This window comes from Drosophila mauritiana, chromosome 3R (genome assembly GCF_004382145.1).
Source record: "Drosophila mauritiana strain mau12 chromosome 3R, ASM438214v1, whole genome shotgun sequence".
Lineage (NCBI taxonomy): Eukaryota > Metazoa > Arthropoda > Insecta > Diptera > Drosophilidae > Drosophila > Drosophila mauritiana.
Window position 1 is genome coordinate 10,317,996 of NC_046670.1, and position 24,890 is coordinate 10,342,885.

Sequence of the window (24,890 nt, forward strand, 5' to 3'; positions counted from 1 at the left end):
GAAGTTTGATAATAGATAGAGGATTATAACTCTTCTTAACACATAATTTTATTTACTTAAGCCAAATACTTTATTTATAACCCTTTAGAAAATGTGGTACACCAGCTTTCGTCACTAGTCGAAGCTCCCTCTTTGACCTGCGTTTTCCCTCGAAATGAAGGCTGTCCCTGCTAAATTGCAAGCTCAACAGGCCCAGTCGTAACTCAAAACCGGGAAGATGCCACATAACCGGCGGTCGGGGATCGCAATATGGATTGCTGGTCAGTGGCCCTGAGTCGAGGCGACCTGCTACCTGTTGCACCGGCAGCTACCGCGAGCAACTTGCAATGAATTATTTTAATGACGAGAGAGATGCCCCTTTCGTTTGATCCTGGGCATGCGTAAGAAGATACGCCGCCATGCCCGGATCCCGTGCGAGTGGAACCAGTTTCCCAGGCCGTTCCACTTCTCAGATCATCAGGCGGCCATTGAGAGTTGCGCTTGCAAGCCAAAATTACCGAGATAAAGGGAGACACATGAAGCAAAAATTGAAAAAAAAAAAACTAAAACCAAAAAGGTGCGTGAGGCATAAGCCCTTGCGTTAAGCGGATTTTATCGGCAATTCGCCAAAAATTTCACCAGAGGTGCCCTTTTCTTTTTGGCCACAATTACGCCACGGCATCGCAATTTTGTAGGCTGTACGCGCCACAAATTCCGCGATCCGTATCGAAGCGATCCCAACGGCACTTGGCACAACATTTTTCGGCAAGAGCCCAGGGAAAATCTCAATTACCAGCAACTAGGAGTTGCAGATGCAGATTCAGTCTTGGCACAAGCCTATCCTTACCCACCGAAAAGCAATTAAAAACTCTGATTGCCTTGTGAGTTTGGATTTGGGTTTTTGGGGAAAAATTGAAAATTCAGTTCCTGGCTGCGACAGCCATAAGATACTGGGCCAAGTTGGGGGTGCACACACCCTAAACGTGTATCTCAAAATTTGATAACCGCACCGCACCGACAGCTGCAGTTGCAAGTATCTGCAACCTGCAACTTGCTGCTTGCAACTTGGATTGCGTTCGTGTCTGTGCTGGCAATTGCAACTCAATTGCGCATTTGCCACCGCAAGCATCAATATGTGGCATAGGCGTAGTCATTCGATGGGGGCCATAATCACGTCTGAACACCGAGCGATCCAAGGCAGCCACGCCCCTATTCCCATTCCAGTCCCCAGAGCCTCGTACTCCCTGCGGCCAATTTAATTGACAGATTTAGTGGTGCTCGATTGGCAGAGCGGAAAATTAGTTTTCCGTCTCGCAGTCAACCTCAGCCGGAGCTGAGACGCATTTAATTGTTTTATAGACACTCGAATTCGAATCCGGGGAGAATCTATGTACTGACCCACCCCACCCACCTTCCCACCTATATATCTCCCTATATATCTGGCAGCTGTCGGTGGGTGTGTGGGTTGTGTGTGGGTTCGTACATCATATAAGCAAGGTGGAACACGCCCCTGACAAACACGCACGAAAATAGATTTAATTAAATTGCGAATAAAATGCGTGCCATAGAACGGAACGGAGTGGGTGGGGCGACACATGTGTGCCAAGCCATCCAATTAATCGATGGCCAAGCGATGGCTCTTCCCGCCTTTTGGCCATTTTTCCCTCCAAAAAGGGTTCCTTCCGCGTGTCCTTACGGCTTGTTGCTGGGAAAAAATAGAGGCAATTAATTTCCGGTTGGGCCTGAGACGTTATAAATGGCAGCAGTGAGTCCCATTTCTTCAACGATTCCCCGTAATCTTAGTATTGTATCGATGAGATACCAGGAATGTCCCCATCCGAGTTCCAGCTTATCAGACCCGAGGACAGCTCCCCAATTTCTGGTAAAATCTCAACTCAGATAGCACGTGACGATGACAAAAACAAAGCATAAATTAGAAAGAGTAAGATAAGGCCGAAAACCAAAATCGAATTAAGTATAAGTAGTGTATGTAGTAGTGTGGCGTGTATCCGCATCTGTGTATATAAATAGTTATAATAGAAGCATAGATCACACGATGTGCCGCATGCAACATGGAGTCGCCGTCACCTGGAGATTTATGGCCGCTGGCAACGCTCCGACTCCGGGGGTGAGTCACTACCCCTTGGGCGGAAAGAGACGGATATATGCGGCGAGAACGGGACGGGCATAGATATCGCTCCGTTTCGTTTCGGTTCAAAGTTCGCTGCAAATGGGAAACACGTAAACTGTCAAAACTTTAAATCCCTGAGGAATTTAAGTTAAAAAATATAACACGTACTGGGGACCCAGGCGCAGCTGTGCTGCCCCAAAAAAAAAAGAAAAAACACACGAAGACGTAGTCGACAAAACCTTGAAAATGTATCTTCAGGGCGGCCGAGGAAAAGCCATGGAAAGGCCCCATGGAAAACCGACTGGAACCGAATAAATATTCTGAAAAAAGATTTCCTAGACTCACACCCCCACTCCACTCCACTTCGCCCACCGCCCTCGTTTAAATTATCTACAAGAAATTTCGCGCCTTGCCATACCAAGTTTTATTGTGCCACCCCCTCGCCCGCACATACCAGCATTTAAATTATGTACTTAGAAATACACAAAAATTTTCCAAAAGTCTACAAAAGAAAATGGCACAGCACAGCAGGACGCAGATGAAGAAGAAGAAGCAAAGAAGCGAGCCAGCAAAATGAATTTCGCACTTTTTCGCATAATAAATTTGGAAACTTGGCCAGTGCTGGAAAAAATTCTAAAACGGGTGAGAAAAACTCGGAGGGGTGGTTGGGAATAAAAATCGCGGCAAAGCAAAGTTTCGTAAAAAGTTTATTTTTGCATATACATACGCGTACGTAGGGCTCCTTTTTTTGTGGGGCTGTAAGTTGCGATAAAATAGTCGGTCGCCGAGTGACAAATTCCATTTAGAATTGCCGAGCAAAGCTCACGTACTCCTCAAGCAAAATCTCCTACTTCGCCGGCGAGTCCTAAATAAAATGAAACTTTTGCTAAACCTCAGCGTGATGTATTTTCCAGGCCAAGAAGCTGGCACGACGACTGCCGGGGATTTAAGTTAATCAGCAAACAGGTTTAGAGCCAAATAAATTTATTTACGAGTATACTACAGGCTTTTGCGCTGCTTATTTGGCCGCGAATCGCGTGGAAATTACTTGGGAATTCTTCGACGAGTGGGGGCTTCTTTGTTTAATTGAAATTCCAACAGCACTTTAAACAAATAATCTGCGCGGATTTACCAAAATAGGTTGCTGTATTTTTGCTACCATTTCGTTAAGTCCTTCTGAGAGATATTGCCGACAAATTGCCATAAACTGACGCATCGCAAATCTTGTGACCTGTCACTGGCCAATTTTCTGGCACATTAAATGGGTCTTCATAATTCTCGCAAGGCAGTTTAAAAATAAAGCCACATTAAGGAAATTTATCAGCATGCATGAGCGAGCCCATATAGATGATAATTTTCTTTGTTGCATCCTGGTCATTTTATTTCCATATCATTTTTATTGTCTATAAAATTTTTTCGCCATTTATTTCCAACACCCACACAATTGCACTCGCTACGTACGCTGCACATGTGTGTGTGTGAGTGAAAGATAAATGCGTTTTCACTTTATGACTTTCGTGTCGGCATAAATTTGTTAATACCTTTAGGCCAAATTTATAACATAATAAATGCTCATAATATTTAACTTAACATTGTGCTCGGGCCCAGGAGAAAGACCTGGTCTCCAAAATGCCAAGTTAACATGGTCGAATGGGTGGGTTGGTTGGTTGGCCGTTTGGTATGGTATGGTTTGGTTTGGTATGGGTTGATTTCGATAATATCAGACATTGTCTGGGCCTCTTCTTCGATGGGAGATGGGCCAGAGACAGCTGCAGTGCATTTGCACACACACGAAATTGAGTTATTGCACTTGAAGGCAAATTAAACTTCATAAATATTTAAAATCAGAGATTAAACACGGCATTGTGCTGGCCTGTTGATGCGACTTCTGGCTCCCCCTCCTCCTGCCCCATCTCGACTCTCAGGATGCCAATTAAACGGGCATTATCTGGCATAACTGCAATTTAAGTAGCCACATTCGCCATATCCCCAGTGCAATGCCACAACCGAGTGCTCGCACGTTTCTCCTTTTCATTTTAATGTGGCTGCATCTGCGGATCTGTGTATCTTTGTATCTGAGGAACTGTGGAATTGCGGATCTGGATGCAATGACAGCACGGCATCAACATCGGCGGTGCAGCGGCAAACGATCAATTTAAAGTAACGATCGCGACGGAGAAACAAAAACCGCAACTGCAAACTGGCAAACTGGCAAATACTCGGCGATACTCGTAAAGATGAAATGTATTTTTTGCGCTGAGATCCCCATTCCTTTCGATTTGGCCCCCTTCGCTGGCAATTGCGGCCTACGTTCGAGCTGCTTGATGATCGCTGGCAAAAAGCAGAATTTATATTTACGACTTGGCCAAACAACAACGGCGAACAGCAAACAAATGTTGAGCTGCTTGTTGCAATTTTTCAATTTGATTTGCCCGATGAAAGGCCAAAACATAAATACCCGAAAACACTCTGTCACTGCTGCTCAATATGACTTAAATTTTGAGGCAATTTTAATAATATGCGTGAATCATGTGCTCTTAAACGTTAATACAACCAATTAAATCGCTTTTGTGGCGACTTATATAAATAATTAGGCCAATAAATCGATAAACATATATATTTACTTAGTCACTTTGTCAATGTTTCCCTAACACACATCTGCATTTGTTTTGGAGCTGCTGTTATAAGACAGATACTTTTGATTGCAAATGTATTTCGTCGATGCAGATCCAAAATGAATAATATTAAAAGTATAATATTCTGGTTACTTACCAATGCTTTCCCATTCCGATCTGCAGGTACAAATGGTCTGCGAAGACGCGGCCGACAGACATACACCCGCTACCAGACGCTCGAGCTGGAGAAGGAGTTCCACACGAATCACTATCTGACCCGCAGACGGAGAATCGAGATGGCGCACGCGCTGTGCCTGACGGAGCGGCAGATCAAGATCTGGTTCCAGAACCGGCGGATGAAGCTGAAGAAGGAGATCCAGGCGATCAAGGAGCTGAACGAGCAGGAGAAGCAGGCGCAGGCCCAGAAGGCGGCGGCGGCAGCGGCTGCGGCGGCGGCGGTCCAAGGAGGACACTTAGATCAGTAGATCCTTAGATCCGTAGATCCTTAGATCCGTAGGGTGTATGTGGGTGCTGACGCGGAGACAGATACAAAGCAACTATATTGTAACAAATGAACTATTTACTTAAATGAATAATATTTAAATATTTTGATGGTACTTGTGCGAATACGAAACTTAACCTAAATCGAACCTAATGGAATTATTTCAAGCGTTTGAGCAGCAACCGAAAATACGTAAATGAAACAAAACTACAAACTAATTAACTAGGCTAAGTAAATAAAAAGTAGTGGAAAGAGCGCAGATTATAAACCTACTTAGAATTAAATGAGCATGACAAACAATTTTAATTTAGTTCCAAACGAAATAATTCAAGAGGATTCTCTCGAAATGGAAACCTCTGTCCTGCCCCTTTGTTGCTTACTGCTATGTTTAAATTAATTTCGCGAAAAATACTCAAAAATTGAAACACAAAGAGAAGAAAAAAACGAGAGTATACCATTATAATGTTGAATGCGAGCAAAATTCTGTTGATATGAATTTTTGGTAAAAACATGTTCTAAACCAATTTAAGATACGTAACGAAGGATACAAAAACAAAATGAAAACTATTAAACTTTAACTTAAATATAAATAGAATTTGTTAGCCAAGTAAACATATTACGACACGAAGAACAAACGTTTTCGGGAGTATCGAATATTTGAATGTGTATAGTTTGTGCTTATTAAATAAAATAATGCAATTTTAGTTAACTCTGTTTATTTGTAAACGAATTTGTTTAGTTCTCGCCCAAACGACTAGAGTGAAGCTGTTTCTTTAAGTAATGTGTAGTGTGTTTACCTTTTAAATTAAATTAATGCCTAATTTTATTATTATTATGTTTAGTTTAATGACAAGCGTTTATGAGATTATCCGACAGAAGCGGCGAGATGAGGAGTGCGACAAACCGTTTGCCCCGGCAAACGCAAATAAATTATTGGTTTTGAAAAAATCTAAAGAAAACAAAAAAACAATGAGAAATCGAATCCGATTGTTGTGTTATTATTTTAGTTCTGCCATTGCTATTTTCCGTTCTCCCAGTGTAATTAGAGCCTGAGTTGTTTGAGAAAGAGTTCGCGGACTGCCCGCTTGCATGCGAAATTGCTTTTGATCTCGTTTCGATCCGTTAATTGATCGTGAGTTGTACGCTCTATAGAGATACCCATACCGATTAGCTATAACGATACCATACCGATACCGATACCATATATATAGTTTAGTGGATCCAACGAGCTGTGCTCGACTCAAGCCACAAGGCGCTCCGTGTGTGTGTCCCGAAAATTGATCCTTCAGTTGAGTTTCCATGGTGGTCCCAGTTGGGGCTGTTCGAAACGAGGTCCTGCAGAAGATGTATACGTACTACCGCCTAAGATTCGATTATAGATATATTATATTTATAAATCTTGATATATATTTATGTACTTATGTATGTGGGGATCGAGTCGAGATGGACAAACAATAAGAGAGTAATTCTGCGGCACGGAACGGAGGCAGATGCAAATACGTAAATAAGAATAAGTTAAATGTTATAGATTTTAAACGCATATGCGTGGATCGAATGGGGTGTCCCCGCCACCGCAAACCAAGAATAGACGCTAAAATACAATACATAAATATTTAAACGTGGATTATCGTAGCAACAGATATACGTAAAAGGAAGACGATTCGGTGGGGTCTTGCATACAGTACTGCATCCTACCACTTACCTACTACTTACTTACCAGTGCATTCGTAGTAAATAGTTAAATAATCGCTACTTACTTGTACATTTGCTAGTGGCTTTTACTTTAAACTCTCTGACCCTCGGCCGAGCAGGCCTATCCATAAGAGACTACTACTTTTCCTATATACCTACTTCATCCGATCAGATCAGACCTACAGATACTTTGCGGTTACATTTTCTACTTGTAATTTCCCCTCCCCGCGATCGACGATTGGACCCGCAGGCTCCGTTTATACTTAATCGATGTAACTCTAATTTAATGCCATTCTATGTTAGCTCCGTAAGTTGTAAATTATCAATATAAACTACACGTAAAAAGAACAAACACAAAACAAACAGCAACCAGTGAGAACGTGGAAAATGAAACAAATAAATTAAACAAAACGATTTAAATAATTTAAAAGCTGTCTTTGGATTGTTAATGTGAAATAGTTGGTTTTGGAATTGTAGGTAATTCATAAGGGTGGTACTCTTAAAATCGCAGACCCACATTTTAAATTCCTAATAACAATATTCTTCATTTGGCACTAAACTTCTTTGGCTTAAGAAGTATCTTGTTCCAAGATAGTCCATAAAAATTAACATTTTTTCTTGCCGTGCTATCCAGGAATACAATTTTTAGTGCAAATTCAAACCATACAAATGTAAAAGTAAAATTTACACAAATGAAATGTAGACTTCGCATATTCTACATTGTACGCTACGCGTAGAACTGATGGAAATGAATACGATCTGAAATATACGTTGGATTATGGGGAAGGTAATCATTATTTCGAAGATCTGGCAGCACTAGCGTCAAAAAATTTAATTTGCAAGAAATTTGAGTACTTTTAGACTTTAAAAAAACGTACACATTTTTTATTGGGTTTTTATAAGAAGGCCATTTTTATTTAACCGTTTTTATTAATTGATTTAATTTTTACGAATTTCATTTATTTGTCTGTTTTCTACATTTAGAAAACTATTTCTTTAAAAATACAAGAAATTGATTTTCCTAGTTAGTTTCCTCAAAATCTTTCAAAAGAATTAGGCGAAACCCCTATTTCTAGCACGGACTCAAACCAGTGCAGCAAAAAGAATCCAGAATGAATTTGCTAAAAGTTTGATAACAGAGAGAATGCTATAGTCGACTTCCCCGACTATCAGATACCCGTTACTCAGCTAGTGGAAATGCGAACACGAAATTTCATATATAATTTTTCTGCGGTATCGATAGATATTGGTGAATAAAATGAGATATAAATACTACACTCACTCGACTTCTATTATGAACTGAAGCTCTTTGCACTCTAATCGATACTGATGAGGTGCTCTTAAAACGTGTTTTCTCATTGGTATAAGATTCGGCTTGAACACTTTGGAGCTCAGTTCGCTTTGTAAGCTCGGTCGGACTCGTTCTTAGCTCGGCGACAAGTGCTTTCCAGACGACTTTAATCAGCACGCACTTGTTTTAGGCATACCTATGTGATTGCCTTGTGCACCTGGATCGAGTGCATAATAGTGCATCAGAAATAAGGATTATGCAACTAATATCGTTTTTATCAAATCCATTGTTCCTCTGCGCGCTTTTATTGAGATTCAGAACAAGTGAGTAAAGTTCAAAATGATAATACAAATGGAACGAAAATAAACATTTTCTGTACATATGTAAATGCGTTGTTCTCACAGAGAGATTCTCAGAACTCGATTTGAGCCGGTTCATCTTGAAATCGCGATCTGTTTATCTCTGTTGATTTTTAGTTTGTTCAGTACACTCCAGGGAACTGACTAGGTGTGAAGGGTAAGAGATTGTGTACGGAAATAAATAATAAAAAACGCGGTAATTTAGTTAAGCTGCCGGCAGTTCTTACAGGCAGTTTAATCCACTCAAATGCTAGGAAAAATATCTACACAGCATTACACAATCGCGTTATTTAAATGGTAAAAATTTGCATAAGTTGTAAAAGTGGGAATCTTGGAAGTATGAAAGTTACTCATTTATACTAAACGTAAGTTTTCATTAAATTTAAAATGTAGTAAAATGAGTAACACCGCTCTTACTGTGATAAAAGTGCTCTAAATTAATGAAACTTGATTTAAATATATGTGGTTACGCAGTCAGAACAATTAAGTAAAGGTACACACCATTATCCTTATAATATTTTAATCGAATGGATCCTTTTTGAAGTATTTGCGGCATGTGACAGCTCGCATTTTGAGTGCGACAACGGCAGCTGCATTTCGCAGTACGATTTCTGCAATGGCGAGAAGAACTGTCCGGATGGATCCGATGAGACGGCGTTGACCTGTGTCTCCCAGCGGCAGCACTGCACCAAGCCCTATTTCCAGTGCACCTATGGAGCATGTGTGATCGGGACAGCTGGGTGCAATGGAGTCAATGAGTGCGCAGATGGTTCCGATGAGACCAGGTTGAGATGCGGCAACGAGGACGATATACGGCAGCACGATCGACGGCTTCAAGGCAATTGCCAGTGAGTACTGAAATGTAGAATGTAGACAACAGGATGGGGACTAGGAATGGATACATTAATTGCTTCTCTTCCACTTTAGGGAAAATGAGTTCAAGTGCCCATCCGGAATTTGCCTGGACAAGAGCAACTTTCTGTGCGACGGCAAGGACGACTGTGCGGATGGAACGGGCTTTGACGAGTCGGTGGAGCTGTGCGGCCACATGGAGTGTCCAGCTTACTCCTTCAAGTGCGGAACAGGTGGGTGCATCTCGGGGTCATTGTCATGCAATGGGGAGAACGACTGCTACGACGGATCCGATGAGGCACCACTGCTATGCAACACCACCAAGAAGGTGACCACACCCGTTGTGACTGAGACTCCGCTGGAGCTGCTCGGATGCCCCTTGCCACTTGGCGACGAAAGGCCCATCCTGACGGGTGACGGCAGCCGCGTCCTCACTGGACCCATTACCCGGGGAACAGTGCGATTCTCCTGCAAGCAGGGATATGTGCTGGAGGGAGAGGAGAGCAGCTACTGCGCCAAGAAAAAGTGGAGTACTTCCACAATCCCGAAATGCGTGAGTGAGTGACTGTGTTTTGGCCGTTCCCTGGTAGTAATTTCTCACATGTACTCCTTACTTTTCCGTAGAATACTGCAGCACTGCCGGAGAATTCGATGGCTACTCTACGAAGGCCTTGTGCACCCACAATGGACAGCAAGTGGACTGCCGCAAACCATTCCATCCGCCCGGCACCGAAGTGAAGTTTGTCTGCTCCACCGGATTCAAGACCCTGAGCCCACTGCCAGAAATGCGGTGCATGAAGGGAGGATACTGGAACCGCGGACGCCAGCGATGCGAGCAGGACTGCGGCCAGCTAGCCACGCCCATAAAAAGCTTCTCGTCCGGCGGTTATGCGATCAACAACACGGTTGTGCCCTGGCATGTGGGACTGTAAGTCAGCTAACTATCCATCCCGATGATTTCATTGATATTCCCTGTGCAGATATGTGTGGCACAACGAGAAGGACTACCACTTTCAGTGCGGGGGATCGCTACTCACCCCGGACCTAGTCATAACCGCAGCACATTGCGTATACGACGAGGGTACTCGACTGCCCTACAGCTACGACACCTTCCGGGTGATTGCGGCCAAATTCTACCGCAATTACGGAGAAACTTCTCCGGATGAAAAGCGACGGGATGTGAGGCTCATAGAAATAGCACCGTAAGTAAAAAGAAACTGGCTCCTTCACGTTTCTTAGCACTGATTCCTTGCAGTGGCTACAAAGGAAGGACGGAAAACTATTTCCAGGATCTGGCCCTTCTGACCCTTGACGAGCCCTTCGAGCTGAGCCACGTAATCCGGCCCATTTGCGTTACCTTCGCCAGCTTTGCAGAGAAGGAGGGCGTCACGAATGAGGTGCAGGGCAAGTTTGCTGGCTGGAACATAGAGAACAAGCACGAACTCCAGTTTGTACCCGCCGTGTCCAAGTCGAATTCCGTGTGCCGTCAGAATCTGCGGGACATCCAGGCAGACAAGTTCTGCATCTTCACGCAGGGCAAGTCGCTCGCCTGCCAGGGTGACAGTGGCGGTGGGTTCACCTCCGAGCTGTCGACCAACGCCTTCTCCAACTGGAACATCCCCCGTCACTTCCTCTTCGGGGTGATCAGCAATGCACCCAATGCAGATCAGTGTGCCCACAGCCTGACCGTGATGACCAACATCCAGCACTTCGAGGATATGATCCTGAATGCGATGAACAGGAGCGTGGAAACCAGGTCCTGAGTCCGGGCACTTATTGTGATTAGAATAGATTTATTTGAAGAGATTTTATTTAAGTCGTCCAACCTATTTTCAATCGAAACATTGCAAAGGGTGAATCTCAAAGGGCAATTGTGTATTAGGTTATTCCAAGTCAGTTCTTTGTAAAGGACAATTACCAATTGCTACACTAAGCTATTTACCCTGTAATCCTCAACATCATGCTTATTGATACCACATCAGTTTTGAAATATACGCAGTGTTTTTAAGTGAATTTAGATTTAGATTTTGAAAAGCTACTATTTCAAATTTTGAGCGGCTGACAAAAATCGAACTTAATATCTATCGATAAGTCAGAAACTCAGGCCCACCACTGCAATCGTATTTAATCAAATATTTTATGACTAATCAGCTGATAATTAGTCAAGCGACCGGCAATTTCACTTGGTTGGCCAATTGAATGATGTAAACATGTCTGAATATTACTGCGGCTACAACCCGCCGCCGCCGAACTTCAAAACCTTGTTTCCGGAAAAATCAAGGACCGACTCCAGCGACTTCCCAATTTTGGAAGATTACGATCATCGTGGGAGATCCACAGGCGACCGACCCTCGTAGTTCTTCATGTGTTTGCGAATGATATCGGAGCGCTGGAGAAATGGATAGATATGGTATACCGACTAGCTGCCCCTGGGCTTCTTGGCGGCGAGATGGACTTCTTCGTGGACGATGTGTGGCAGTCGTTTATCTTCAATGAGGATGACTTCAGCTTCTCTCGGAGTGACGAAGGATGTACAGTGGACTCATTTCCCCTGGCCGATAAACTGAAACAGGAGTCAGTGCTTCTGTACAAGATGGATATACATGGAGCTAGTGTCCCAAAAAAGTTCCTCGTAGAGTCCCCACCCGCCTTCTTCTTCCTAAAGGGAAACCAAAAGCATAATCCCCTGAGATGCAAATATAAGCTGGACATGTGGACAATGTTGAGATTTATAGCCGAAAATTCCAGCGAGGAGCTTTGCTACTACAACCGTCGTGGAAATCGAACACTCCATGCTGATTTGTTAATCCATATAAAGGATTATTTTAATTTAAGCAGGAATAAGACCCGTTATTAGTAGTGGGTATAACTCTAAAACTCTATATAGTTCTTAATGAATATCGTTAATAATAAAAAATCAATACCGTCGGTATTCAATTATTTTATATTTTTGTAATATTTCGCGCCCTGGAAAAACTATCGATAGACGCAGTGATGATATTCAGATAAACATTTCAATTTCGGAAATGTTAAAATTGCAAAAGAAAACTGAAGATTCGAAATTGGCAGTGTTCTTGGACCACAGGAAACTGATAAACGAATCATATGGCGAATTTAAGATCAAGTCCGAACTGTTCCAGTTCCATGCCAAAAAGACTGGCCAAGGAAATGAGGAAGCCAAGACCAGGAAGCGCAAAAGGAAAGCCGGCGTAGAAGATCCGTCGTCCTTGGAGGATTTACACTTAGTGAATGGATATCTAAAACTTCTGAGCATGCCCCCTGAACTGGGGGACAGTCCACCGATAGAGAGGCACTGGGAGGATGACTACAACGTGCCGCAGTTGCATGGTGCCAACGAAAGTGGACGGATGCAGCGGTTCCTGGGAGTTGATGGATCCCGTGGCGTGTACTTGATTCCCAATCAATCCCGATTCTTCAACCACAATGTGGACAATCTGCCTGCACTGCTGCACCAACTTCTGCCCGCCTACGATCTCATCGTGCTGGATCCTCCGTGGCGGAATAAGTACATCCGCAGGATAAAGCGGGCCAAGCCGGAGCTGGGATACTCTATGCTGAGCAATGAGCAACTGTCGCACATACCGCTCTCGCAGCTTACGCACTCACGGTCACTGGTGGCCATCTGGTGCACCAATTCGGCGCTGCATCAGTTGGCCCTGGAGCAGCAGCTCTTGCCCAGCTGGAATCTGCGCTTGCTCCACAAGCTCCGATGGTACAAACTCAGCACAGACCATGAACTGATTGCTCCTCCGCAGTCGGATCTCACCCAGAAGCAGCCATACGAGATGCTCTACATGGCCTGTCGTACCGATGCTTCTGAGAACTACGGAAAAGATATCCAGCAGACCGAGCTGCTCTTCAGCGTACCCAGCATTGTGCATTCCCACAAGCCACCACTGCTGTCTTGGCTGAGGGAGTACCTTCTGTTGGATGAGGACCAGAAGGAACCAAACTGCCTAGAACTGTTTGCCCGATATCTACATCCCCACTTCACTTCAATTGGCTTAGAAGTGCTCAAACTAATGGACGAAAGGCTATATAAAGTGCGAGAAGTAGAACATTGCAACCAGGAGGAGGTAAATTAGCTACGCCTAATTATGGTATTTAATTTTTACAAGTACCTCATTAAATAAGGGATTTATAAGCATTTTTGAGTTTTAACAATTTTATTTGTGTACTGTTAATGAGAGCAAATGCATTTGAATTTGTGTGTAGGCGGCCGGCGGATGTGTTTCCTCCTTCCAGAGAAGCCAACAATGCCTGGCTGAAGCTAAATGTTAAACATTTGGGGTGGCGTGCATGGGATTTTGTTTTTTCTTTCTTTTTAGTGTTAAATTAAGTATTAAAGGATAGTAAGCATTATTAATACACGTGGTTGATCGCAGGCTACTACTCCTGACCCTGGGCCATGGCCGCCGGGTTGGTGGGCTCGTTGCCGCCGCGTTTCTTTGATCCAGAGACGATGTCGTCGATGCGCAGCAGCAGGATGGCCGTCTCCACGGCGGTCTTGTAGGTCTGAAGCTTGACGGCCAGCGGCTCCCAGATGTTCTTCACGTTCATGTCGACGATTTCGCCGGACTCGCCGTCGATGCCCCAGGCGCAGACGCCATCGCCGGTGTGGGAAGCGTGCTTGGCGCGGAGAGCGGTCAGGGCACGGATGGTGTTGGCGCCGCAATTCTGAGCCAGTGTGCGCGGTATGATCTCCAGGGCGTGGGCCACCGCCGTGTATGGTCCCTTAACCTGCTTGCGCGTGAGCAGCTGGGAGACAGCCATCTCAACGGCGCCGCCGCCAGCTACCAGGCGTGGCTCCAGCACCAAGTTGCGGGCCACGTGCAGGGCGTCCTGCAGGTTGCGCTCCGTTTCGTTCAGGATGTCCTTGCTGGCACCGCGCAGCAGGATGGTGCAGGCCTTGGGCTCCTTGCACTCCGTCACGAAAGTGAAGTACTCATCGCCGATCTTTTTGACTTCGAACAGTCCAGCTCCGGTGCCCACATCCTTCTCGGTCAGCTCCTCGGTGCGGTTCACGATGGTGGCACCGCAGGCGCGAGCGATGCGCAGATTGTCAGTCTTACGCAGCCGACGGATGGCCGTGATGCCAGCCTTCAGCAAATAGTGCTGGGCGAGATCGGAGACGCCCTTCTCAGTGAATACCAAATCCGGTTTCACGGCAATGATGTCGGCGCAGATGCGCTGCACAAACTCCTCCTCGATCTGCAGCATGCGGGTGAAGTCTTGCTCCCCGATGATCTCCACGTTGGTTTGGCTCTCGCCCTTCTTGTACTCCAGCGAGCAGTCAAGCAGCACGATGCGGGGATTCTCGATGAGGCGTCGCATCTTGGGATGCGTCACGTCCTTGTTGATCATCACGCCCTTAAGAACACACGACTCCTCGATGGCGCCACCGGGGATCTTCTCCACCTTGGCATAGCTGTGAAAGTACCAAAGTTAATAATTATTCAAAAATGTAGTTAAAGAAATTAGCATAACAAATTTTTATCTGCCAATCATTCTTACCGTTTAATGTCTACCTCTAAACGGCCATTCTCATTCAGCGTCACCGTCTCGACGGCGTCCAGGGCAATCTTGACAGCAAGGTCGGACCACTTGCCAATGAACTTGGTGCCTACACAGGCCTTGACCACATCGGCCATCTTGGCTTTATCCTTGACGTCCAATTGGATGCTTAGCTGGGACTGCAGGTGGCCGACAATGTCCTCGAGGGCCTCGCGGTAGGCGCGAATGATAACAGTGGGGTGGATCTGTTGCTGGAGGAAGGGCTCGGCGGCGGCCAGCATCTCGCCGGCCAGGACGATGACCGATGTGGTACCATCGCCAACCTCCTCGTCCTGTGTGCGGGCAATTTCAATCATGCTCTTGGCCGCCGGGTGCTGCACGGTGATCTCACGCAGGATGGCGTTGCCATCGTTGGTCATCACGATGCCACCCATGGGGTCCATCAGCATCTTCAGCATGGCCTGGGGCCCCAGACATGTGCGTATCACATCAGCGATGGCCTGGAAAAAGGCGTTTCAATCAGCAGATGGTCAGAAAACGCGAGAACACAAAAACCCAAGACCCAGACATGTGAGTCACGCATACCTTTCCGGCTTGGATGTTCTCCAACTGCACTTTGCGGCCCGATTCTCTCTTTGTGTTTTGACCTGCCGGCGGGTAATTCGATTGCAATTGGGCTCTACGACGTGCAAATTTTATACTCACTCAACACGAGTATTGGCTGCTGTCCACCGAACATCTTTCTGGCTGTTTAATTTATTTCTGCGTGAAAACAATTGAACTCGTGCTGGCGCTGCCGCTGTTTGAAAGAGAATGAGTGAGGTTAGACCCGCCGATGACACATTATTCGAGAAGGTTCGATAGGAAATTGAGCGGACCGGCTTTTTAGTTACTTCTGCCAATTCCTTCTTCCAATTCCTTTTCTTTTCTCACTTACTGCTAACAGAAGTTTGCGATCGCTTACAAGTTTAATTCAAATTCTTTACAATTCGAAGCAGAAGCTCTCTTAAGAATCGATATCGAGAAACAGTATGCTTACACTATGCAACATTTGTTATCGATGTCGCAGAATTGCATTCGCCCTAACTGCGATTCTTAAAAAGCGCCCATATTGGTTTTAAATTTTCCACCTTGAGGCTTACTCGAAATTAAAACATTTAAACATATGAAAATAAATAATATTTTCTACGGTGTAAGTGTTACTGAAAATCAATTGGTAATATAAAGATTTAAATTTTATTTCAAATTTCTATCATTTCATAGTTAAAATGTTAATTCTTTTAGTTTAAAGTCAATCAGTCATGTGGCAATTTGGAAGCCTGTGAAGCCTTACGAATTAAACTTAAAAGAAGTTAACAAATAATTGATGGAAATTTTATCACCTTTGAAAAAGCAAATGTTGTAGGACTTTCTGAATATAACGTGGGGAAGAGCGATTATTTGGAATGATGAGTTACATAAGCAGCGTCAAACTTTTTAATATTGTGACGATCTTGTACTGTTTTTGTTATCAATATAACCGCTAGAAATGGACATAAATGGACTTCATGGTAGTTTTAATGTTATAAATGGGAAAATAAATTATTTTATGAAATACTTTAAAAGTGTAGTGTAAGCGTTTCATAAATTAAATCAATTATCGATAACGATAACAAACCGCGAGTCAGCTGTGGCCTGTTTGTTTACGATCCATTTCGGCTTCAAATTGTTTTTAATAGTTATTCATTTATTAACTAGACAACAATACTAATCCATGGAGGCCAAGAAGATATCTTTTGGCTTTAGTAAGTTGTCCAAGAAACCAAACATTCTGCCCAGCAAGCAGCCGAAAGAGGAAAGCAAGGTGGAGTTGATAAAATGTTTGGAAGGAAACGAAATCATGCCAGTCGCGTAAGTTAAAATACCTTGAAATTGTTTTATACTCATATGTAACCTTTAGCGAAAAGGTGGAAGCTGCTCCTCTTACCATCAAAATGATCGGCATGCAGAAGACTTCGTCCGCTTTGGCGAGCCTGATGAGGAGGCGGGCAGTTCTGCTTGGCGAGGAGGAACCGGATCCAGAGGAGGTGACTCCTGTGGCCCAGTCTATAGCAGAAGTCACCGCAGGTGGTCCAACAGAGAGTCTGGAACAGAGAGCAGCTCGGGAATTAATATCTGCCATGCAAAATAACGGTGCCGAAGGCCTAGATGACCAGAAACTTGTCCTACCCGCTCTTAAGGCAGACGAACTGCCTCTCGATGGTGCCAAGGAGGCAACATTAGATGACTATGACAACATACCTATACAACAATTTGGCTTAGCTATGCTGCGCGGCATGGGCTGGGTTGATCCACCGCCAAAAAAGAAGGGCTCAGGACCCATCGATGATGCCCCCTTTCTGCGACCCAAAGGCATGGGTCTGGGAGCAGATAAGGCGCTCAAACCTAAAGCTCTACTGGTCCAGCCGGAAAAGAACGAGGTACTAGAGATCAAGAAGCAGGCCTACGTGCGCATCCTGGGCGGCAAGCAGAAGGATCAATATGGCCAAATCCAAGGTTTTGATGACCATGCAGGGCGAGTTATTGTCAAAATGGCAATTGGAGGAGCCAAAGAGGCGTTCAACGAGTTCCTTTGTCAGCCCGTATCCCGCAAGGAGTACTCTCAGTATGGCAAATGCATAAGTAAGTAGAGCCTGGAAAATTCAAATCCTTTAAATTTGTGACATTTTAACATTTCTTTTCAGACACTGCCAAATACGAAGAATTCAAAAAACATGAAAACGAGCATGGCCAGATTATTGTAAAGCAGGAAAATCCGTCAGGAAGAAGGGACAGAGACCGCAGGGAAGAAATTAGATCAGACCGGGATGAAGCTCGAGATCAAAAGAGTTCAAAGTCAGAGGACCAGAGATCTAGTAAAGAAGACTATCGCATGAGATACAAGGAAGAAGATAATAGGTCTTACAAATACAAGGACGAACATCGCAGGACGTACAAGGACGAGAGAAAATCGTACAAAGAAGCCAAATCTTACAAAGAGGAGGTGGATCGAGAAAAGAAGTATGTGCAAGACCTACGGAGTAGTAGCTCCTCTGTATCTAAACGCGAGGAACGTGAGCGTCGTCGTTCGCCGAGTCCCAGAGGCAGAAGCCCATCTAAGCCGAAGCGGGAGGACCGTGACCGAAAGCGTTCGCAGAGTCCCCGGAGCACCAGAAGAACAAAGAGTAGTTCAGACGAGGCAGACGATACGGGAGAGTCCACCGAGAGCGACTCCGACTCTGCATATGAACGCAGGAAGCACAAGAAGAAATCATCCAGCCACAAGTCAAGAAAACACTCAAAGAAGTCCAAAAACAAATCGAGAAAGGTGGACCACGACTCCAGCTCAGAGAGCGATGACAGCCTCGATGAAAACCATCGTCGGCACCCCAGCAAGCACAAAAAGAAGACCAAGAGGAGCAAGCACGTCAGGTCCCGCACGCGATCTAGGTCAAGAGACCGTCAGTGATTGATCTATTCAGTTGAAATCTTTATTTAAATATAGTTCATTAGACGCTTAAGTTCCTTTTTTATCTTACTTGGGATTATCATAAATTTCAATTAACTCACAAAATAATCACAAAAATGCCATGTCTTTTGTTGCGCGTTCTTTTTCTCTCTCCGTACACCTCGTTTCGAGAATCCTTCTGTCTTACATGTTACAAACTTATAGTAGGAGATGTGATGGGGCCAGAACCACGGATTTGCTAGTTTTCCGATGAGAATAGTCTGTATGCGCTGCTCTTATCTTTTAGGATATTTATATTTTCAAATTCAATGCGCCTAATGGGTGATTTAGTGATGCGATGTGTGCATAATGGCAAGTAGATGACTTAGGCATGTTTTATATTTTTGGTCAAATGGTGATGAGTTTATCTGGTTGTTTGAGATGAGGTTTCCTTTACTGCAGCTTCCTCTTGTCGCACTGGATCTTCTCGTTGATGATCTTCGAGGCCCTTTGGGTGACGGCCTTAAAAATGTCCTTGTTCTGTAGTCCTGGCCACATGACGATGAGTAGGGTGGCCAGGTACATGAGCAGTAGATTGTTGATGATGGCTCCTATCCAGGCCATAGCCAAAAGACCCAAGCTCATGACAATTACAAACTGGAATCAAAACGAATGAATGTGAGATGAAATAATAATAGAACCCGAGGTTTTAATTTACACATGCAGAAGAAGATCTACTGCACATACTGAGCCATGAAACTGCTCTTTTGTTTTCATACACGTATACACACTGGGTCTCTACCGCTTCTACTCACCACTGTGGACTTCCGCTCGTTGAAGAGGTACTCGTACCAGACCACCACGCTGCTCTTGACGGCGCACACCTGGCCGCACACGTCCTCGAACTTGGCCTCCTGGTCGCCATCCCAGTTGACTCCGCCAAAGATCAGGCGCGACACCTTGGGGAATGCGTAGTTCAGCAAAATGCTAATGACACCGAACAGCGACAGCAGGGTAATCAGCGACAGGTCCAGGTACCACAGCACCAGGTACAGGACGCTGATGACGCCGAACACCACTCCGGCGTAGTACTGCTTCTCCCAGGTTAGCACGCCGTACGCTCCCACGATGGCTGTCCGGAAGGGCTCCAAGTCGTGCTTCAACTTGTTGAGGGCTCGTTTCTGGAAAATGCCGGAAAATTAGGAGTTATTATGATATTAGCTCACGGGGCTTCAATGGCGACGCCGTTTTCCGGCCGGAAAGCTTTCGGCAGTTCCGCCCTTCGCTCACCTGGTCGACCTGCGATGCTGCCATGCTGGCTTTTCTTTGTTTCCTAGCGGTGCGAGTTCAATTCCGAGAAATGTATTTGACCAAAGGTATTGCTTTCGGTTTGAGCGAAAAATCAATTTTCTTGGGTGCTTTTTAAGTCGCCAAAGTCGCAGTGTGACCGTTGTTCCACGTTTTGAAATGACTGATTCAGGGGTTGTTTTATTCAAACACCGATTGCACTTTCCCTCGAAATATATCGATGTTTTCCCTTTACAACTCTGTTTTAAATGTTTGTATTAAAAATCTTGCATTGATTTGGCTAAAATCTGATGCTAAATTCTAATGCTACTTTATATTACAATGACATTTGGGCTTACATTTTTGTTTAAAATCTTGACAGCATGCCATCTTAAAATATTGATTTACTATATCATGATTTTCATAAACATAAATGCGTGCGAGGAGGAATCATATAAAACAGCAGCCAATATAAGCCAATAAATGCATTTAACATAGTGTTGCGGCAGTATTATTCAAATTGAAACTACAAAAATGGAAAGCAAAGCATCATTTTGGCTTTTGCTAGTTAATCAAGCAAATCAACAGCGGCTTACTTAGATTATGAACTCAAAGCCAGTAATAATTTAGATCTCACTGGATGAGATTTAGTTTATTGCTAAAATTTACTTCAAAAGAAATTTGTATTTAATGATAGTCCATAATAGACTTTAACGAAACTACGGAAATAAATATATATATAAATACGTTTGCACAAAATGAAGAGTTTCCATCTGCTTCCAACTCGAGGATTACACAATTGTGTAATTGTTGTGTGCATGGGAGGAGGGCTCATACAATACTTCATTCTGCTGACCAAATAAATTCTTTTGTTTGAACAAGTGATTGCATTTTGACCTAATTAATATATGGACAGCGTCGTGGTACTGAAGATACATAACAACCAGCGGAAATGTGTCCTTCCCTCAGCCTTGCAACTTAAGGCCGATTTCCCAATAAAGCTGCTGGCATTTTCCGACTTTTCTTTTTATTACCACGATAAATTCCCAGTTGAACCTTAGGTTTATTCAGTCAAAATTAACTTGTAAGGAGCCGTTTTTATTAATAGTAGATCAGTAGACAGAGATGTGATGAGGAATACATTGAAACAAAAGTAAGTCCGATTTCGACTAGTTACTCATAAATCAAAGTATAATCCTACTTATCTGCGGCGTACAATTATAAAAAATAGGCTCCTTATCTAAATTCGCCTCCGAATAATCAGTAATTTCAGTCGCATATTCATATTTTTAATTTGAATGATAGACAAAAATTAATCGTGTTACTGGAGATAGTCTTTACATATATCTAAAATTGTCATAATGAATAATTAGATGCACATAATGATAATGTAATGGATGGTTATGTTCAGGTGTTTTTCTTTGAAATACTGCACATCTTCCAAGCTGTCATTCGGGTTTGGATTGTGTATGTTCCTTAGTGTTTGCCTTTTGTCATTTTCATGTTATTACTTCGTGGTGGATTTGTTGTTGCGACCGTTTATAACAGTTTTTTGTAATTATATAAATTCTATTTATATAATAATGAGAATGCATCTTCGCTTACACGATCCCGTTTGTTATTTTTGTTATTCTTCACTCATAACCGAGTGAAATGTCCGATATTATGCGTAACCAATGAGATCAATATTGTTTTAAACGCGTCGGTGTCCCCACCCATCAATGTTTCCGTTTTGGTTTCCGCCAGCTCCAAGCTCGAAACCGTCCCTATTATCTGGACCTCCAGACCCAGCCATTGGTGAATTGTTGCTGTTGTTCCCAAATACTTCAAAAGGGGACTCAAAGCGGTCGAATCCAGAGTTACTGCCAACGAATCCCTCCTGCTGATCGAGGATCAAGTTGAGTTTATGGGCCTGCGCTAGCAAATCGCTCTCCTGCTGACGGGCTCGCATGTCCTCCTCATGGTGCAGCAATTGGCTCTGATAACGACGCATGTGTTCCTCTTCGCGCTTTCGAATCTCCTCGCCTTGTTTCTCACGCATCTCCCACTCCAGTTTCATGCGCTCGTTGTCCAACTCGCGCTTCTTCAGCTCCTGGCGCAGCAGTTCGGTCTCCTGTTCGTAGCGAGCGTACTCCATTTGGGCCTCCAGCTTGTCCTCCTCCATTTTCAACTCACGCTTGAGGGCGTCCTGTTTGCTCTTGAAGAGATCGTGCAATTGCTTCCAGCGTGATCCATACTCGTGCTCAAACGAATTTAAACTAGCGAAACGCGGTCCGACACTACGCTCATGGTTGAATTCCGGCGACTTTTTGTTTAACGTCTTGTCCGGCATGCCGTCATTGTCATTGTTCACTTCCATCGGTTCCACCAGGCACGGACGCAATGAAGCAGTCAAGAAGAAGCACTTTTCATTGCAAAGGCGCAGACAGGCGCTGGCCGAGGACTTTTTGACGAACTCAACAATGCCTTCGCCGATATGCTTACCGCGATCGTCTACGCAGATGAGGGCGCGCTCGATGGGTCCAAAGATTTCAAAGGACTGGTGCAGCAGCTCGTTGGAGACGAACTGGTTGAGATTGCTCACACGCACAATAGCGTTGGGCGCAAAGCGGACGCGCAGCACACGTCCCTTGCGCATGGAGCCATCTAAAGCGCGCTTGGCCTTCTCAGCATTTTGGTAGTAGTCTAGCCGCAGGAATGTGAAGTTCTTCTCCGGGTTCGAGAAGATCTCGCTGATCTCGCCGTATGGCTTGAACATCTCGCGCAGGTCGTCATCGGTTGTGTCGCTGGTGAGGTTGCCAACATACAAGCGGTTGCGTCCAAGGAATTTGTTATCGGTGGGTAACTCAACGGGCGGCAACTCATGGGTGGGTCCACTAAGGCTGCGCAGTCGTTGGGCAATGAAAAAGTCTTCGCTGCGCTGACCACCGCCGCCCATTAATGAGTAGTTCATGCCTCCAGATCCCCCAGGGCGCCTGGAGCGGTTTCCACGCTGGTGACTTCCACCTCTAGCTCCGCGGTGGCCCTGTCCTCCTTGATTGTCTCCTTGGTTGCCGTGATTTCCATAGCTATGCTCCTGGTTGGCATTCTGATTCGGCTGGGTTTGGCCACCACCACGACCTCTGAAACTCGATCCTTGGTTTCCCTGTTCTCCTTGATCGCCATGGTTACCCTTCGGCTGGTTTTCGCCACCTCCGCGTCCTGTGAACCCCTGTCCGCCTTGATCACCTGGACCTTCCTGACTAGCATTCTGATACTGCTGGTTCTGGCCATTGCCACGACCACGGAAGTTCTGTCCTCCTTGGTTGCCCTGACCTTGGTTGTTAGTACGGCTGGACGGACTACGGTTGCCAGCTGAGGGTTCATTGTTCTTTGCGGGTACATTGCCCACAGCCGGCTTCGGCGATTCGTTAATCTGCTTTTGCTGTGCATTCTTTGCGCCTTGGAAACCCTGCCGGTTTTGATTTTGTTTGCCGCCTCGATTGCGATTTCCGGAAAGTCCAACGCCGCCAGTACCACCACCACCACCACCGCCGGCAATGCCGCCGCCACCAGCTACTCCGCCACCGTTCTGGATGTTTCCTCCAAATTTTGCCTTTTTCTCGGCAGGATTACCGTCGCTGGCGGCATTTTGCTTCGGGGGCGTGTGCTTGCCCAGGTTCATATTGGTCAGATTGCCCCTCTGCTGGCGTTGTGGCAAGGGGGAAGCGTTCAAACTGTTTTGCTTAACAGCGCCTTCCATTTGCAAACGAAAATTGCCTTTTCCCAAATTGAACGTTCTCTGCAAAAAACACCGACTGGAATAGTTGTCAGTTATGAAAAAGAATGTTACCAGGCACTGAAAGGAGCTTTACCCCAACTGCGTTAATCCCCTAAAATATCCGGGCTGAAAAGATACAATTCAAAATAGTTACACTTATCGATAATGTTGGTGGTGTAACACTTTTCAGAATAGGAAAAACAGGAAAATCGATTTTTTTCACGCAACTATCGATGTTTTAATGGTTCTAATATTGGGTAAGTAAACTTTCGAGCGGAATTTTTAAATTGAAAAAAATTCAAGTTTGTTAAGGGTATCCACGGAATAAAGTCAATACTGTGACGAGGATCTATAAATTAAAAAGCAATAAGCAACATTCCCTGTGCTATTTATTTTATAATATGTACTATTGTTACTCCAAAATTTTGCAGAAAAGTCGCTTTGTACTTGTGAAACTTTTAGAGTTAAACTATTTATTTCCGGTTCCACACCCATAACCCATGATTAAGTGCAAAAAAGACGGTCGATTTATTTATAGTTAGTTTTAAAGTTTTATTATTCGCTCAAGCTTGCTGAAGATTCTCGGTTGACATTCGGTTTTCTAGTACATGTAATAATTAGTTTAACTAATGCTAAATATAATCTGTCTGTTCTTTACGAGTAATTTAAATGGATTCGGTTTATTTGTAAAAAGCGCTTGTCGTAAAATAAAATGGAATAATATTCTTTTGCACTCCAGTTTTCCATAGTTTGCTTGGTTTCGCATATTGTATATATTTGAATCATATATTTCAGTGTCTAACGCTTGCTTAGAAACTCAATAGCTAATATACATCAATTGTATGTGATTCAAATTCCACTTGTTAGGTTCTTGCGTTTTACAGTAAATAAACTACATATTACATATACGTTATATTATTCTGACAATTAAATATATGAAAAATATGCATTTCTCGATTTGTTTGGTGTATTTGGTGTAAATAGCGTGTGGCGCAATATCATTTGTAGTTATACTTGTATTCTTGGGGTGTAACTCCGTATATATATCTGGGTATCATTCGAAGCGGAACGTATGCTTGGGGTACAAGTATGTTTTGAGTAAATTTGTATAAAGGTTAAGGTAATGCGTTTATCTTTAGTAAGGCACTAGTTACACGTTAAGACGCCGCTTAACGTGTAACTACTGACTACGACACAAATTGCAATGCGATTGCAATGCGGTTCTCCCTCCTCTAAGTTCTCCGATCCTCGCTCCTCCAGCAATTCTTTAAAGCTTACTTGTACAATTCATTAGCGTATTCATTATTCATTTCTGATTTCTGATCATTCCGTGCGATTTCGATCTCGTGTTCATCTTCATTTCATACAATTTTTCTTAGCTGCTACGGCACTGCACGGCTCCAAATGAAACTAAACCACCT

At 44.2% G+C, this 24,890-nt stretch overlaps 8 protein-coding genes across 13 annotated transcripts in view; 5 read left to right on the forward strand and 3 right to left on the reverse strand.

Moving 5' to 3' along the window:
• Positions 1–6,181, forward strand: part of LOC117144469 (homeotic protein ultrabithorax) — a 75,869-nt gene extending 69,688 nt beyond the window's left edge. For all 4 annotated transcript variants that reach the window (XM_033309634.1, XM_033309638.1, XM_033309635.1 and 1 more), the window contains one exon: positions 4,909–6,181. In XM_033309634.1, the coding sequence (XP_033165525.1) occupies positions 4,909–5,210 (302 nt within the window). In that variant the 3' untranslated portion in view covers positions 5,211–6,181. The remainder of the gene's footprint in view (positions 1–4,908) is intronic.
• A 2,125-nt stretch (positions 6,182–8,306) lies between these two features.
• Positions 8,307–11,434, forward strand: LOC117144423 (modular serine protease). 2 transcript variants are annotated; one of them, XM_033309565.1, is made up of 6 exons: positions 8,309–8,533; positions 9,114–9,417; positions 9,497–9,978; positions 10,046–10,349; positions 10,402–10,623; positions 10,677–11,434. In XM_033309565.1, exons 1-6 carry the CDS (start codon positions 8,467–8,469, stop codon positions 11,182–11,184), a joined length of 1,887 nt encoding a protein of 628 aa, XP_033165456.1. In that variant the 5' UTR covers positions 8,309–8,466; the 3' UTR covers positions 11,185–11,434. The 2 variants fall into 2 exon arrangements, with proteins under 2 accessions (XP_033165457.1, XP_033165456.1); XM_033309566.1 differs by lacking the exons at positions 10,402–10,623; positions 10,677–11,434 and having other exon boundaries at positions 8,307–8,533; positions 9,497–9,974; positions 10,046–10,257.
• A 91-nt stretch (positions 11,435–11,525) lies between these two features.
• LOC117144424 lies at positions 11,526–12,344 on the forward strand. Its single transcript, XM_033309567.1, is given in 2 exon segments — positions 11,526–11,695; positions 11,698–12,344. Coding segments are annotated over 2 exon segments (645 nt in total). The 5' UTR covers positions 11,526–11,631; the 3' UTR covers positions 12,279–12,344.
• A 78-nt stretch (positions 12,345–12,422) lies between these two features.
• Positions 12,423–13,589, forward strand: LOC117143922 (N(6)-adenine-specific DNA methyltransferase METTL4). The gene has a single exon (XM_033308836.1). It carries the CDS (start codon positions 12,448–12,450, stop codon positions 13,525–13,527), a length of 1,080 nt encoding a protein of 359 aa, XP_033164727.1. The 5' UTR covers positions 12,423–12,447; the 3' UTR covers positions 13,528–13,589.
• Positions 13,590–15,999, reverse strand: LOC117143921 (T-complex protein 1 subunit gamma). The gene is made up of 5 exons (XM_033308835.1): positions 15,894–15,999; positions 15,662–15,755; positions 15,542–15,603; positions 14,957–15,456; positions 13,590–14,870 (listed from the first exon to the last, which is right to left on the reverse strand). The coding sequence occupies exons 2-5, from the start codon at positions 15,693–15,695 to the stop codon at positions 13,832–13,834; spliced, it is 1,635 nt and encodes a 544-aa protein (XP_033164726.1). The 5' UTR covers positions 15,696–15,755; positions 15,894–15,999; the 3' UTR covers positions 13,590–13,831.
• A 624-nt stretch (positions 16,000–16,623) lies between these two features.
• On the forward strand, positions 16,624–18,551 carry LOC117144128 (G-patch domain and KOW motifs-containing protein). Of its 2 annotated transcripts, none has more exons than XM_033309152.1 (3): positions 16,624–16,846; positions 16,896–17,617; positions 17,680–18,551. In XM_033309152.1, the coding sequence occupies exons 1-3, from the start codon at positions 16,710–16,712 to the stop codon at positions 18,441–18,443; spliced, it is 1,623 nt and encodes a 540-aa protein (XP_033165043.1). In that variant the 5' UTR covers positions 16,624–16,709; the 3' UTR covers positions 18,444–18,551. The 2 variants fall into 2 exon arrangements, with proteins under 2 accessions (XP_033165043.1, XP_033165044.1); XM_033309153.1 differs by having other exon boundaries at positions 16,721–16,846; positions 16,903–17,617.
• Positions 18,452–19,899, reverse strand: LOC117144130 (ARL-6-interacting protein 1 homolog). Its single transcript, XM_033309154.1, has 3 exons — positions 19,713–19,899; positions 19,238–19,603; positions 18,452–19,079 (listed from the first exon to the last, which is right to left on the reverse strand). Exons 1-3 carry the CDS (start codon positions 19,734–19,736, stop codon positions 18,876–18,878), a joined length of 594 nt encoding a protein of 197 aa, XP_033165045.1. The 5' UTR covers positions 19,737–19,899; the 3' UTR covers positions 18,452–18,875.
• Positions 19,900–21,197: 1,298 nt separating this feature from the next.
• LOC117144627 (protein no-on-transient A) lies at positions 21,198–23,540 on the reverse strand. The gene has a single exon (XM_033309922.1). It carries the CDS (start codon positions 23,449–23,451, stop codon positions 21,403–21,405), a length of 2,049 nt encoding a protein of 682 aa, XP_033165813.1. The 5' UTR covers positions 23,452–23,540; the 3' UTR covers positions 21,198–21,402.
• Between the last annotated feature and the right edge of the window lie 1,350 nt (positions 23,541–24,890).